The 16,062-nt window shown below is 31.8% G+C and overlaps 2 protein-coding genes across 4 annotated transcripts in view; both read left to right on the plus strand.

The window, feature by feature from the left end:
* Positions 1 to 994: 994 nt before the first annotated feature.
* SppL (signal peptide peptidase-like protein) lies at positions 995 to 6,730 on the plus strand. 2 transcript variants are annotated; one of them, XM_080157555.1, is made up of 9 exons: positions 995 to 1,170; positions 2,643 to 2,905; positions 3,455 to 3,551; positions 3,834 to 3,935; positions 4,613 to 4,755; positions 5,381 to 5,610; positions 5,860 to 5,934; positions 6,157 to 6,226; positions 6,535 to 6,730. In XM_080157555.1, exons 1-9 carry the CDS (start codon positions 1,116 to 1,118, stop codon positions 6,682 to 6,684), a joined length of 1,185 nt encoding a protein of 394 aa, XP_080013681.1. In that variant the 5' UTR covers positions 995 to 1,115; the 3' UTR covers positions 6,685 to 6,730. The 2 variants fall into 2 exon arrangements, with proteins under 2 accessions (XP_080013681.1, XP_080013682.1); XM_080157556.1 differs by lacking the exon at positions 995 to 1,170 and adding an exon at positions 2,034 to 2,152.
* A 4,733-nt stretch (positions 6,731 to 11,463) lies between these two features.
* The window catches only part of LOC145316839 (uncharacterized), a 40,153-nt gene continuing 35,554 nt past the window's right edge, over positions 11,464 to 16,062 (plus strand). For both annotated transcript variants that reach the window (XM_080157588.1, XM_080157589.1), the window contains exons 1-9: positions 11,464 to 11,636; positions 11,918 to 11,989; positions 12,518 to 12,749; positions 13,262 to 13,341; positions 13,544 to 13,605; positions 13,862 to 13,940; positions 14,401 to 14,541; positions 14,729 to 14,937; positions 15,103 to 15,254. In XM_080157588.1, coding sequence (XP_080013714.1) covers positions 12,710 to 12,749; positions 13,262 to 13,341; positions 13,544 to 13,605; positions 13,862 to 13,940; positions 14,401 to 14,541; positions 14,729 to 14,937; positions 15,103 to 15,254 — 763 coding nt within the window. In that variant the 5' untranslated portion in view covers positions 11,464 to 11,636; positions 11,918 to 11,989; positions 12,518 to 12,709. The remainder of the gene's footprint in view (positions 11,637 to 11,917; positions 11,990 to 12,517; positions 12,750 to 13,261; positions 13,342 to 13,543; positions 13,606 to 13,861; positions 13,941 to 14,400; positions 14,542 to 14,728; positions 14,938 to 15,102; positions 15,255 to 16,062) is intronic.

Genomic DNA, 16,062 nt, shown 5'->3' on the forward strand with positions numbered 1-16,062 from the left:
AAAACCAAGACATGATTTTATTAAATTTCTAATAAGTGTAGTTTGTATGCCGGAATTCTAACAAAAAACACCAACCTATATCAATTGAAAAATGTTTAAAGTCTTCAAGTTTTAATTATCCTTTGTTAATTTGCTAGTATGAAAAAACACCAGAAGTCTTAAATGACCTTTTACAAACAACCAATTACTGCGTGAATAAAGATTTGCAGAATGCTTCGCCAATAGACCAATTTTAGAGTATTAACACATTTTTTCTTTATTAAATGTTTGCAGATCGCTTCACTAATAGACAAATACCTATTAGAGTAAGAAAAATCTTCTTTTTCTACTATGTACCAATTTCTAAGTATATAAGCTTTGATAATAAACAAATATTAGAGTATTAAGTATATTCACTTTTACTTATCAAACAAAGAAGATATCTTCTTTGCTATCAAATATTCAAATAATAGACAAAATATTATTAATTTTTATAAAAAGTTTAAAAGTGTCACGATTACTCTTTACTGCATTTAACTATTCATATTACTTTGTTAAAAAACTTCAATTCTTTTTTATATGGACTCTAAAGAAACGCAACTTCATCTAGATAGAAAAAATCTTGTAGTTTGAAATCTAATTTTAAAATTAGATATTAACCGAAGTACCTTTTTTGCCTGAAACCTTTCCGTCAGTCAATTTTTCTATCGTAATATAATTATAATGGTTGGATTGACGGATAAATTTAACAATAAAAGAATAATTATTTATCGCATCAGATTATAGAAAGCTTTCCGCGGAAATTAAAATGAAAAAGTCCCGGGCCAAAAAACTGGTGTTAATTTTATGTTTTTATTTTAATATTCTTAGAAAATTTTCTGTAATACGATGCTATACATGATTTTTCATTATGGCTGAGAACTTGTTCCAGTCCTGCTGATATTAACGGGTTTTAAGGCCATACTAGAAATACTCATTAGGCGAGAAAAACTACATTAAGGATTATATTTTTTTCAGAAACTATGTAAATAAAAATATGCATTTGATCCACACTTTATGATTTAAAGTTGTGGCTGTTTGCTTGCTTCAGAAGTTGAATCTTTACCAGCAGCTGTGCCAGGACTGTAAACAGAAGGATGGAGAGTCCAGGTGCAGGAGCCATGGAGGGACCTGACATACAGTCAACCACAGGTACGATCTTGGCAAACTTTTGTACTGTTATTTTATGAACATGAGACTAAAGTCTGGGAATAATGGATTTGTTATTACTTGAAACTTGCAATAGATGTACTCTAATAAAGTTTAACTTGTAGCTGGCTAAAATAACGACCCCGTTCCTTTACCCCATTCCCTTCCTTCTAGTTAACGAACTGACCAATAAATGATGACAACATTAGCAACCTAAATTTCTGACAATTTTTCCCTTGTCTTAATATCCACGTATTAAATTTAAGGCAAATTAGCTCTTTAAACAACTTGTCGATGAAATGTCAGCCATGAACACTTTCATTTCAAATTATTAAAATTGCATGTCTCCAGAATGCTCAGAGTTTTGATGGGTTCAATCAAACGTTTGTGTCTAAAGTTGATAATTATTAGAATAGCTGATTTTGTAGCTTATTGTAGTACAATGACATATTATTTTGTTTGTGAGAAAAATTCTGTATATATGCGACAAAACTTACTTCAAGATAAAAATTCATGATATCTTGAAAAGTTTTTGCCATATCTAAGACATAAAACTGTTAATAAATCATTAGCTGCTTTAAGAAGCGAAGCTTTTTTAAAAAAAACATTTTTGTATTTTGGGGAACCTACTCTAAAAATACAAATATTCGTCTAAAAGATACACTACAAGGCTAATACAGTCGACTAATAATTTTTGGGAAAGTTTCCGATACCATTTATATCTAAAAATCTACTAAAAAAACGAATTTTTTATATTTAATAAGACGGACAGACGGACATTTTAAATTATAGAGTAGCTTAGCTACTAAAAATAGTGTATCTACATTATTCAATACCCCTCCTCCCCCATGCTACTCGAATTATAAATCTTCTTCAACCCTTTCTTTTCAGCTGATTTTAATATTTATATTGCATTGGTCTGCTTTTAAACCATTTATAATTTTATATATTGTGCAAATGTAAATATTGTTAAAAATGACTATAGGTATGTGTTTCTTAATCATATTGATCTTGAAAATTTGAATAGTATTATGATCCAAAATTGCGTACTTTCAATTTTCTTACGTGAAATATTGTTTCCAATAATAGTTATTTATCGCATCGTATTATAGACAGCTTTCCGAGGATATACAAATTAACATAACTGGTATTAATATTATGATTTTTATTTTAATATTCTTAGAAAATTGTCTGCAATACGATGCTACTACTTCAAATATATTAATTACGTATTTTTATTTTTCCTTTTACAGGATGACTGAAAATTTAAACCTTAGTTTTTAAAATATATTTATGGCTAGTAATACAGTGTACAAAGATGTCAGTTTGATAAAATAACCTATGGTTTCTTTAAAAATAATTTATATGCCTTTCTTTTTCTTAAAAAGTTATCATAATTTATTTGAAGTGTAAAACAAGTATTTTATACACATTTACAAATTTTGAATTACAATTTAATCTTATGTTTTTTCCAGAGACCTACCACCTGGCATACACAATAATAGACTCGTCCAGAGTGTCCACCTTCTTCATATCCATCCTTCTCATTGTCTACGGATCATTCCGCTCCATCGCCATGGAGGACAAGAGCGGGGCGGGTGCAGAGGAGTGCAGCGAGGATGACAAGAAGCGCGGGGAGAGCAATGTGACTACGCTGGACTCGTTGCAGGCCATGTGTCTACCTGTCGGAGCTTCTCTCTCACTACTTATCATGTTCTTCTTCTTTGATTCCATGCAGGTTAATACAAAATTAAAAATTTGTTGGAATTAAAAAAAAATAGGTTTCTCAATCTTTATATAAAAGTAATAGTATGTTTGTCTGTGTGTAGAAAGGGATGGTTTTACAGTGAAGCTTCTCTTATAGGTCCATGCAAGGTTCATAACTATTTTTGGGTGAAGTACAACTTTACCTATAGAAGAACCATTTCGGTTCAGTGATTAGAGATTCTTCGCAACTCACAGACAAACACATCCTGTTACTTTTATATAATGATAAGCTTCATTATTATATTGTATAGAGCATAAAATCAGTGTTGCCCATTTATAACTAATCCTATTATTTAAGGTAGTATGTTTTTTTTGTCTGTAGATTAAGATTTCGATAACCACTGAACTGACCGAGTTCTTCATTTTATAGAAGCTTTTTATAGGTCCCTGGATGGTTTTAGGCTATTTAATTCTTTTATCTAATATGGTTTTAGTTCCTTTTACGAACTTCGAATAAATATCTCCTAGATGTTAAGGCACAGCCAAGTTGTTGTTTGCCATTGAATATTTTATTTTTTAGTTGTTGTTTGCTGTATGTACTGCTGTGATTGCCACTGTTGCACTTGCCTTTCTTCTCCTCCCCATGTGTCAATATCTAGTTAGACCTTGTGTTTCAGGTACACGTTTTTTTTTAGGCATTTGGAATTGGGGAAACGAAGTAGCAGGTTTCTTCATTTTTTCACAGTAGCTTTTGATTGGTTATTTTAGGTTCTGTAAATGTTAAATATTTCCCCGCAGGGGTAAGAAATAGGAGAAAAGCTATTGTGAAAATACGACGAAACCCGCTACTTCGTTTTCTTTCCATGATCCTGCATTTGTATACCAAATTGATTTTAGTTTTTTTCATTTTTCAACATTGTCTTGTCATGAAAATGTTAATAATTAATTAATATGTTTAGCTAAGGGAAAGATCTCTATGGGTATGTGTGGTAGATACACCATGGCCGAGCTTCTCTCCCTTGCTATGGCCATCTTTGTTGTCTGCATATGGGTTCTTACAGGTAAGTTTTTTTTCTTCAAAATCCTTTTATTTTAAGGTCGGTCGGTCAAAGGCAATTAATCATTAAAAATGTTTGACTTCAAATTTCTTGATTAACTTAGGTTAAGTAGAGCACTAAATGTTATGGCTAGCTCGCAAAATTAATGCTTCCTTTAGAGACAGAAAATGTAATAAACCTCAATAATAAAAAGTAGGAATAAAATAATACGTAATGGAAAAGAAAGTCCATTACCGATAGATTGAGGGACCAATCAAAACACAAAATATATTTTGGGTTAGAAAAGGTTATTTAGTCCAATTAACATATCTTTTTTTGGTTTATAAAATCTGTTGAGGCTAAGAATAAACTTAGGTAAATTTCAGTCCTGTCTTTAAACAATATATACCTTTGAATTAAAAAATCTTTTATTTTTCATGAAGTCACTAATCTTGGGGGGGGGGGGGACTTTTATTATAAAAGTCCAAAATCTTATAAATCGTTTTCTAATTCGCTGGATTTACAAATTTGGGTAGTGTTATTGAATATAGTTCATTAAGTTGAGTGTCTAAACGTGTCAACCACCAATTTTAATCTACAGAAGGGGTAATTTTGAGTATAATCATTGGGGATGTACATCAAATTATCGGCCATTGTCTTATCCCTTAATCTCCCTGCTAATGTTGTTTACTATTGTGTAGGTCACTGGGCACTGATGGACTTTATGGGTATGGGGCTGTGTGTCGCCTTCATAGCATTTGTAAGATTACCAAGTCTGAAAGTGTCAACTCTTCTATTATCTGGTCTACTACTCTATGATGTTTTCTGGGTTTTCTTCTCACAGGTATGATAGTCATTTATCGCGTCGTATTATAGACAGTTTTTCCGCGGACAAGAAGATTAAAAATTACAACACAATTTCTAGTTTTGTTAGCCACGAGGAGCTAAAGGCTCGTGCTAAAAAATACTGAAATTAATAATATCATTTTTATTTTTCTATTCATAAAAAATTGTCTATAATACGATTTTTTAGTATGGTTTAGAACTGGTTCTAATACAGCAGATATTAATCGATTTCGATGCCAAACTAGAGCATAGTTTATGTTATTTTTAATAAATATAGAAAGTCTAGATGATCAATCTAACAATTAAATAAATGAATATGTAGTGTAGGAACTATCCGAACAAATTATTGGGAACACATTTTGGTAAAAAAAAGGACAGTTATTTTTTCATTTTAAAAGTAAGCCAAATAGTAGTTAATTTTAAAAAAATAGCTTTGCTTGCTGAAATTCTACTTCCAATAATTTGGGATTGAATTTTATATTACTAAATAAAACCATGATAATTGTCTGCTAGAAATTCCTAACTATTTTATTTATTGTGTCTAACTGACCATTTATAATAATAAATTATCATTCGAAATGACCAAATCAACGTTTTAAACATTATCAATTTATTATTTCCAGTACGTATTCAACGCTAACGTGATGGTGAGAGTAGCCACGCGACCCGCCGAGAACCCCATGAACATCATCGCCCGGAAGATGTCATTCGCCAGCGGGACCATGCAGCACGCCCCCCGCCTGTCCCTGCCCGGCAAGCTGGTGTTCCCGTCCACCAGGAATGCGGGACACTTCTCCATGCTAGGGCTGGGAGATATTGTTATGCCCGGTCTACTACTCTGCTTTGTTATGAGGTATCATATTTTTTCCTTTTTCTCATAAAGATGAAAAACTATGGATGTACGGACATAATTGTCTGGACGAAAAAAATAGTTATAGAGTTGATGTCCGAAGTGGTCAAGGAAAACTTAAAATCATGAATTTTGGAATTTAAATTTAGATTAAGTGAAACTCATTTCCTAGTCTATTTGTGGGACAAAGAAAGCAGATGATTACAAAGCTGATTAAACCTTACATTTTCCTTGATGGAACCACCTGTTTAGGTATGATGCATACAAGAAGGCTCAAGCTGCAAAGCTGGCGGAACAAGGAATACCTCTTCCCTCTCACTGGCACAGGTCAGCTACCAGGGATAGGGAAATGGCAACAGTAGAATTTTGTGTTTGTCTCATAGTTATCCTCCAGTAAAATTAGAAGCACTTAGAAAACATTCAATTATTCTTTATGGCTGACAATTACATTCATTCACATTATTTTCTTGGGTGTTGGAGGGGGGAGGGGGGATTTTTATATATTGCCTATTTTTTTTTGTTGAAACACAAACTCTTGTTTATTTTTAGACTTTCATACTTCCATTGCTCTCTGTTTGGATACTTTCTTGGATTAATCACAGCTACAATATCAAGCGAGGTAATTTATTTTTATTCGTTGCCAGTGATCTCAAGGGATAAGACATTAAGTGGTAAATTTGTGTACACACACAATTGAAAAAAATTAACCTCTTTAAAAATTAACCGAATTACCATTATTTTTGAATGGCTATTGGTTTATACAGCCCTTTTAAAATTTTCAAAAAATATTAACCCAATGAACGAGAGATCATGTTTATAAAACTTTGGGGACCAGTGTAATTCTATGTTCCTTCCTCCATGTTCATGAACACTTTTTATTTCTTTTCATGAAATTGAAGTATAATTTTTCATAACATATTTTTTCAGGTATTTAAGGCAGCGCAACCAGCCTTGCTGTATCTTGTCCCCTTCACCTTGCTTCCTCTGCTGACTATGGCCTGGCTCAAGGGAGACCTCAAGTCCATGTGGTCAGAACCTTTTGTCACCGTTCCACCTCCAAAATATCAAACCATTTAATTTGTGAATGGAAAGTCGAATTATAAAGGGAGGGGGCGAAAGTGACACTTTTTGAAACCAAAACTAAAAGTTAAAGGAACTCAACTAAAAAACGAGTTACAGGTCTGACATTTTGCATGGCAGTTGCTTTTTAGGGGTACAATATGGAACTGTAAAGAAACGGCGTCGCAACCGCCGAAAACCGCCGAGAAAAGGCAAAAAAAATTCGGCGGGAAACGGCGGTTTTTGGCGGTTGCGCCGCCGTTTCTTCGCAGTTCCATATTTTACCCCTATAAAGCAACTGCCATGCAAAATCTCAGACCTGTAACTCTTTTTTTAGTTGAGTTCCTTTGTTTACTTTAAGTTTTGGTTTCAAAAAGTGTCACTTTCGCCTCCCCCCTTATAAATGACCCTAAAGAAAAGATTCCTTTGAATGTCGTCAAATTAAATATTTTTATCCTTGATCAGAACATTCCTTTGTATGTTGTAGTAGTTATAATAAAACTCCATACCTTTTAAAAATCCTATAAAAAAATCTTCCAAAAAAAGAGGAGTCAAGCTGCTCCTTTACTCTCTGTGTATGCTGCCTAGAATATCATCTCATCCGAAGAAGGACATGTTGGTGACTGTAAGTGATGACAGCAAGTCAAGTTTATGTTAAACATATTTTGATAAAAATGCTCAGTTAGAACAAATACTCCTCAATTTATTACTTTTCCATAATATTATATCAAGATATATATAATCAATATTCATAATTAAAATGATAATTTTCACACTTTAGACAAGGCAAAACTTTTTTTCCTTTTTTTTATTTATTAAAAAGTAGAAAATTAGTATACGTGTATGTTTATGAATTTAATTCCATGGACATGGGATAATGTATCTCAAGAAAAAGTTTTTACTTCAATTTTCGTCTGACAAAAAGATTATCCTTTGAATTTTCTTGATTTACAAATAATTACAGTAGGCTGTTAAGCGAAAAGATACTAAAATGTTATTAAAAAGTCATTTATTATTTATTACTGGCGAAAAAAATGTTAAAATTATTCTTCAGATGCAATATTCCTTTTCCTTGTTAAATGCCAATTAAGTGATATTAGTATAAATTAAAGTTTAAGTTCACGAAACCCCAACTATGTATGTAATATCTGCCAGCTAAAGGTTTGAAATTAAAGTTAAAAACCTTTTAAAATTTTTGAAAAGGGTAAGAGGATTAATATCTTATTTTAGGTTCAGAAATATTCAGATTTGTTTCAAGATTTTCCTTGAAATTTTTCAATATTGGTCATAAAAGCATAAAATTATAATTGAAAAGCTCAACAATCTTATATAGAAATCATAAAAAAATACAGCTTTTTTCAGTATGGCTTCGAAACCGATTAAAATCCACTTGATTAGAACCGGTTCTCAGCTATAATGAGAAATCATGTATACCATCGTATTTCAGACAATTTTACACGGAGATTAAAATAGAATAATAAAATTAATACCAGTTTTGTAGCTCAGGCCTTCGGCCCCTCAGGGCTAAAAAAACTGGGTTTTATCCTATATTTTTTTTTCATTCTAATACCCACAAAAATCTGTCTATAATACGATGCGATGAAATGATTATTATTTTTGTCCTTTTATCCTTTTCCTCTTTCCTTTTTTATTATTTCTAGGGTTGTGTGCAATACCAGCAAGTATTTTTCTTGCTAAATTATTTTCACATACAAAGTTCTTGCTGTAAGAACCCCATTCCTTTAAAAAGTAATAATAGAAATAAAAGTCACAACATATAAAATGAATAAAACTATTTGAATTGTTTCATACAGCCAAAAAATCAGAAACATTAAAGATCTGTTCAATAAGGTATATTACAAATCTTTTATTATTTTACGAGAGAAAAATCATCGATAACAAATGTTTAAAGTTTAAATAATATTTATTTTTGTTTATATAGTAAAGTTTTTGTTGAATTACCATAATTTTTATATCATTAAGATACCAGGTTGTTTTTGAGAAAAAAATTTTAATCTTCAGAATTTATATTTTTTCTGTTGTATGCAAATATTGTAAACTTATTATTATTATTATTATTCTAGCTAGATTAGATGTTGTCAAATGTATGTAAATTCATGCACTTATAGTACTATGTAAGTAAAGTAAACATTGACTAGGTACATGTACTTTTAGGCATGTTTATTAAAAGCATTATAGATATGTAATGATCTAGTTTATATTTTTTCTATATTTTTTTGACATTAATATGTTATTTAAAACCTCTGAGAGAAGGGCATTGTATTTATATTATTGGCATTATAAATGAAGACCTGTAATTTTGTCTCTTTATGTTAATTGTTTAATTTTCATTCTTATATACATTATTGTTCCTTACACCTGGGTGAATATTTTTAACCAAGATGAAATCCTCTCCTCTTTGTAAAGTGAATGATAAAATGGTTAAGTAAGTGAATCTTTTATGAGAATTACTTTTTCTATTCCTTTTTCTTTTACTGTTTTTCTTCCTTTTTCCTCTTTTCTTTACCTCTTTCCTTTCCTCTCTTTTTCTTTTACATTTTCCTTTTTAATTCTTTTTTCCTCTTTCCTTCCTTTTTCCCTTTCCTTCTCCTCTTTCCTTCGCACTTTTCCTCATTCCTTTTCCTCTTCCCTTTTTCTCTTACCTTTTCCTCTTTTCTTTTTCTTTTTCTCTTTCCCTTTTCTCTTTCCTTTTTATCTTTTCTTTTTCTCTTTCCCTTTTCTCTTTCCTTTCCCTCTTTCCTTTTTTCCTTCCTTTTCCCCTTTCCTTTTTTCCTTCCTTTTCCCCTTTTCTTCCTCTTTCCTGTCAACTTTTTCCTCTTTCGTTTTCTTCTTTACTTTTTCTCTTTGATTTTTCCTTTTCCTCTTTACCTTTTCTGTTTCCTTTTCCATTTTCCTCTTTCCTTCCCTATCTCCTTTTCTCTTTCCTTTACCCCTTCCCTTTTCTTCTTTCCTTTTCTACTTTCTCTCTTCATTTTTTTCCTTCTTTTTATTTTTTTCTTATTTTTATTTTCCCCTCCTTTTCTTCTCCTTTTCCCATCCTTTCCCCATCCTTTTTCCCTCCTGACATATTCTTTCAAGTTTTCCCTCCTGATATTCTCATTTAACAAGGGGTTGGTGGTTCTTTGTTGAAAATATTCATTCCTGCCCTTACCACTTTTATTAACTTCTCTAATTTTTGTATCAAAGATTAATTTAACATTAAAATTTTGATTAGGCATTTATATTATTCTAACCTATGTAAAGAAAATTTGATCTTTCCTAATTTTATTGTTTATTATGTCCATTGTCATCAAAGCATTCGTCCATTCTTATTGATTACATTCTGTTTTGTATAATTCCATATTTCGTTTACTTTTTGTTGATTTTCTTCCTATTATTCATACTTTTCATCCTCTTTGAATTCCTTCCTTGATATAATCCATATCTATTGTTTTTGCCAACTAAGATAACTAGTTTTAAAGAATTTTTTTCAATTTTATTAGATTTTTGTTTCCTTAATTAAAATTGTACTTCAAAATTAAATTGTCTGTTATCTCTGATTCTTCAATGGCGATTGTAAAGTGAAACCTGTAAATTTGTTATTACTAGATAAATGTACTATACCCTGTCGACCGACCCCCCTTTCTCCTGAAAAGCTCTGATAATGTGATTGATATTATGTATAAAACTTATGCTCCTAGTCTTAGTTGAATATTCATTCAATAAATGATAACTGTTTTCTGTATTTTTAGCATTTTAAATATTTTATTGATATCTTGGTTAGTAGTAAGTATGGATGTAAAATATACATGGATATTATGACAGGGAATGATTATGGTTCATTTAGGTTGCTATTTCATGTGCTATTTATTGGTCAGATCGGTTTATCTAGAAGGAGGGTAGGGGATGGGTTAAAGGGGGGGGGGGGTAGATCGTTAGTTTGAGTCCGCTGCAAGTTTCACTTTATTAGAATACGTGCTAATCTGGTGTAAGATCTAAGTAATAACAAATCCATTGCATTGTAGGAGAGTGTATAAATCAGTACCCTCCTCGTATGGGAACAGGGTAGTTGCATTTTCATTCTTCCCCCGCTTCTAGCAAAAATTTTGTGCAGTGCACTATTATCTTCAGTATACACCCGTTATTTCTTTCTTTTTTTGTGTAAGCTTTATGCTTGTTTTCAATAGGCTTTATAATGCAGAGTCCAAATTAATTGTAAATGTCACCATTTTACCTATTTTGACTAACAATAATAGTTAATTTGTGAATGGTATTTACCCTTTATTCTTGCTATTAATTTAACAACATATAAAAAATGACACAATTTTGGGGAATAGTCCCTTTCGTAACATCGCCCCATAAGGGGCGATTCGTCGTATTTTTAGAATGGCTTTTTATGAGTTATTTTAGGTTAGGTAAGGTTATATTGGGTTAGGCGATTGTCCCACAGAGTTAGGTAATTGGCCCCTCAGGGTTAGAGCCCCCCACAGGGGCTAGAAATAGGAGAAAAGCTACTGTGAAAAATACGAAGAATCGCTCCATAAGGTGCGATGTTACGAAAGGGACTATACCCCAATTTTGGGCCAAGCCCCGAGTATTTAACCTCCTCCTCAGCTAGTCAGTACCTTTAAAAAAACTATTCACGCTAATAAAAAAAAATACGTCTGTTTTTCTTTTACTACAGAATGTCTTATAATTAATTGGCCTTATCACATTAGAGAATTTAATGCCGCGTTAAATTATATGCGCATTTGTCTTTATTTTGATGCACGAACACAAATCAGCTGATCGCCATTTCCGTGGACTTAGGGCAGTGAGATGTTCGATATATTTGTGATTTTTGGAAAGAATTAAACTTTAGATAAATAATAAGAAAGAATAATGTAACAGGTTTACTATAAAAATTATACTTTTTCAGACAAAATGGCGGTCGTTACAGCTAATGTTCTACTGAAGAACCTGGGTATGATGTAAGTCTTTAGCATTAATTTCATTTATTTAACTTTATTGTATTAATTTCCGCTGATTAAGTTATAGTGTGTTTTACTCAAACGAATTAAAAATCATATATTTTTGTCTCTGGTGATTTTTTGGTCAACAAAACTGGATTTAATTTTTTAATTGTTTATATTATATATACAACACTCTGAAATCAATCCTTATAACGACGCGCCTTTAATGCATAAAAGTTATTGTCAAAATATTGTCACTGCAAACTTTTAGTAAACTTTAATCTTTTACATAATTTCAGTTTTGCGTCAAACGTAATAATGGGATCCGTGTACGTTTATCATCGTGTATCAGAAACTGAAAGGAAGCGTAGGTAATAACTTTAAATCACAAGTTTTTCTTTAAAAATACCATTAAAAAAAAAATAGTATATCGTACCTTTTTTCTCAATTATGACCATAATCATCTAATATTGATATATAAGGCTTTATTTTAATGCAAGTAGGACATCTACATGGTTATTTACGGGATGAACCTATGAGAAAAGGAAGAAACAACGTCTTTCTGGCGCATCTACTATTAACTTTGGATTTTGCGCCCGTCTGTTTAAGTCACTTATACCCGGCCGCTAATTGACTGTGTACCATGATGAATTTCATTCATACTATTTCATTTGGTTAACTTCACATACTCAAATTTACATTAGCTAAAACACATTTAAACGCATAATTTAACTATTTTTGTTGGCTGTTTGATTTTTTTTCATTAATGTTTTCAGTGTATTAAAGTTTGCTGTCCTTAAAATCTTTAATAGTATGAGACTTGCTTTGCTGTTTGAATAATATACTCATTGTAACACACGTTTTATTTTGAAATGTTTATATATATGGATTGTTTTTAGGTTCGCCGACACCAGTGCGCTTTACAAATACAAGAAAGGATTGAAGGAGACCCCATCATGGTGAAAAATAACATCCAATCATTAATTGAAGTAGTAACTTAAATTTAGAATTCAAATAAAAAGTCAGCTTTGAAATAAAAATAGAATGTCAAATTATTCAACAGAATCATAATTTTATGATTCTTATTTCAGATGAAAATGTCTCAAGATTATATTTTACCAAGACATCTTGGTGAGTTGGACACTTATTATAACCACTTCCTACCTCTGAATTAAGCCTATTTATAAATCAAAGTTTAGAAAAGGACTGGTTCAGTTTTACGTAAATAGCGAATTTAAATAACCCAAATCGATCATTTAACCACAAATATCCCCTACCAAACTTTTACCCCCCTAAAAGGATTTGTTTTAAGCCTCCAACGGGAGCTTTGGTCCTGCTGGATACTTCTTACTTGATTTTTCTAATCGTAAACAAAATCTCATTTTTATAAAAAGTAAACGGATTTATCATCTGCAGTAAAAGATCTTATTAACCGCTGAAAAGATAGGGTTCTATTTTACAGTGAATCTTCACGAAGGTCCTAGGAAGGTATGGTACCTGCACTGTCCTTCACTGGCCTTTAGTTCGTAGCCGCTAGTTTATATCTTAACAAACAGGGTCTTAAGCAATGAGCACAGCATCGCAGTAAACTTACTTTTTACACAGGTATATATCATATTATTTATAATGTTTTTATTAACCAGGACAACAATGTACAGAAACTGTGTACCTGAACGTAGTAAGTCACAAGGCTGCAACAGACATCATGAATTATGGATTACAGGTGACAGTTTTTAGCCTTCTGAAAATGAAAGGCAAATTTATCTTTGTCCAAATCTTCCTTTCAAACTACACAAGGGAGTGTATTTCTTTAAACAAAAAATAATTCATTCTCTGCAAATTAATCTATACTACCTAAACCTTTTTCAAGAATTTTACATCTCTCATTAAATACGAAAGAATCTCTATATTATATTTTAATTTAGGATTTATCCCAAAACTGCCATACAGACGTTGTATTAGTTACGGACATAGGAGAAAAAATTGGGTAAGTTTGATTTAAGAACCCTTAAAAGAAATCTATTACCAATCTATTTTTGTTAGTATTTCATATGAATCATAAAGATTAAAAAAAATATTGATATTTTTGCAACTATTAAACATACAGTTACTGTGTTTTTGACAAAAATCGGGTGTGTTACCAAAAGATTAGTTTAATTCTGTTTAATTAAAAGTTTTAAATCAAAACAGTAACCTTATTTTGCTATTTTTGTAAAAAAAATTATGAAATAACTCTAATTTAGGTTTCATGCCTTTGTTTTGACCTGTGCCAGTCCTGTCATAAAATCATTATTGTCATCTATATTTTCTTTTAAAGAAAAGGTATGTGCTGAAAGTTTATTGTTATCATCTTTAATTATTATTTTTAAATCGATAAAAACGTTTTTACCATGCTTCGAATATGTTTTATGTTGAATTAAGAAAGGTATACGAAAGGCCGTTTAGTACCGATGTTTAAAAGATCATTGTATGGGCTAGAAATTATTTTCTGAAGGTATGAGTTCTGGTTTGTTCACCAACTTTCAAAGGAGGAAGTTGGATGTGCTAAAATTACGTAATGGTGTGAGTTTTAAGGCTTAAAAACAGTAGTAGAACGATAATATTTATGTTAACCTTTAAAAAAAAAAATTTCTATAGTTCTTTTCAATAAGGAATACACATATTAGTAAATATTATCGTTCTACTACTGTTTATAAGCCTTAAAACTCATACCTTTACGGAATTTTAGCACAAAATACCTCCCCATTTTATTTTTAAAATATTTTAATATATTTTCTTTCAGCATTGCATACACATATCAGAAACTTCTAGTGTTTGTATCCAACACCTGAGATCTTTGCTTTATGGATATTCTGTCACCATGACAAACAAAGAAATTGATGATCTTATGGGGCTCAATCAGTTGCTTGGAATCCAATTGAAGGTAACTTAATAATTCCATGATATCTTTAAGGGAACCGGGGTTATTATGTCCTCAACAAAAGTGTGCTTCTTACCCTGCCTTTTTAAGATGTTTAGTTATTTAGCTGGACAGAAATACATTCTACCTCTTTATTTGTTTGCTATTTATTACCTTGCTAAAAGCCTTAATAACCATATATTTATTTTAGTTAAGTGTATCACCATCAAGTACTGAGATGGAGGTGTCCCATCAGCTGATGAGATTATCCAACAAGAACCACCCACACCCACCATTCCCACCCCCGTCCTCACACCATGTTGTACCTCAACACCATCCCTCTGCCCTGCAGCATATTAGTCATAATGGTATGAGAGGAGTTATGACAAGGACTATTCTTGGACAAATTGAAATCACCAGGCATGTTTTCAGTTTAACTAATATTCATAAATTGAATATACATGATTTTTAAAGAGTGGCTGATCCGCCACCGCTGATTTAGATTTAATCCATGCAGATTGATTTTTAGTAACTTTTGTAACTTAAACAAAAAATAAGATAAATAAACTTAACATAAAATTGCAGGAACCACGACTCTGCTGCTGGAGGAAGCCAATATTCAGCCGGACCTTCTGTACCTGTCCAGATGCCAGCAAGTTCCAGGGTACCTGACAACAGAACCAACAATGCCATGGTCTTAACTCAGCCAAATCATTTTCTACCTCAAGATACTGCAAGGGGGGGGGAAGTTTTGCCACTTTCGCGTAATCCGTGATTATTAGGCTAGGTATTGATGTGAGACTATAGGTTATTTGGGATAAAAGTTTACTTTTGGGTAGTACTTCACGTATATTTAATCATTTTTTGGATAGGTCTCCAGGTTCAGGTGCTGCAGGCTGGAAGGTGGTTTCTGGACAGGTAAAAAAAATTTAAAATTTTTGTTTGAAGAGTTAGAGATCAAATTATTAAACAAAATATGCATCTTTATGGATATTATTGACATATAAGAAGAAAAAATTAAAATCGGCCTCCAGGTTCAGGTGCTGCAGGCCTCCAGGTCAACTCTGGACAGGTAAAAATCAAATTTTTTATTTGAAGAGTTAGAGGTCAACTTATAAATCAGAATATGCATATTTTTTGATATTATTGACATATTTGAAGAAAAAATTAAAATCGGCCTCCAGGTTCAGGTGCTGCAGGCCTCCAGGTCCACTCTGGACAGGTAAAAAAAACAAGTTTTTTATTTGAAGAGTTAGAGGTCAACTTATAAAACAGAATATGCATATTTTTTGATATTATTGACATATTTGAAGAAAACATTAAAATCGGCCTCCAGGTTCAGGTGCTGCTGGCTTCCAGGTCCACTCTGGACAGGTAAAAAATAAATTTTTTTATTTAAAGAGTTAGAGGTCAACTTATAAAACAGAATATGCATCTTTTTTTGTATTATTGACATTTTTGAAGAAAAAATTTAAATCAGCCCCCAGGTTCAGGTGCTGCAGGCCTCCAGGTCCACTCTGGACAGGTAAAAAATCAAATTTTTTA

This window comes from Acartia tonsa, chromosome 4 (genome assembly GCF_053477335.1).
Source record: "Acartia tonsa isolate MP-2025a chromosome 4, ASM5347733v1, whole genome shotgun sequence".
Taxonomy (NCBI): Eukaryota; Metazoa; Arthropoda; class Copepoda; order Calanoida; family Acartiidae; genus Acartia; species Acartia tonsa.

What these genes read in the sequence shown, in the direction of transcription:
- SppL (XM_080157555.1), top strand. Translation starts at nt 1,116, where the DNA reads ATGGAGAGTCCAGGTGCAGGAGCCATGGAGGGACCTGACATACAGTCA. An exon ending in TCTTCTTTGATTCCATGCAG is followed by an intron (nt 2,906 to 3,454) that starts GTTAATACAAAA and finishes TTTATTTTTTAG; the next exon opens with TTGTTGTTTGCTGTATGTAC. An exon ending in CTACTCTGCTTTGTTATGAG is followed by an intron (nt 5,611 to 5,859) that starts GTATCATATTTT and finishes CCACCTGTTTAG; the next exon opens with GTATGATGCATACAAGAAGG.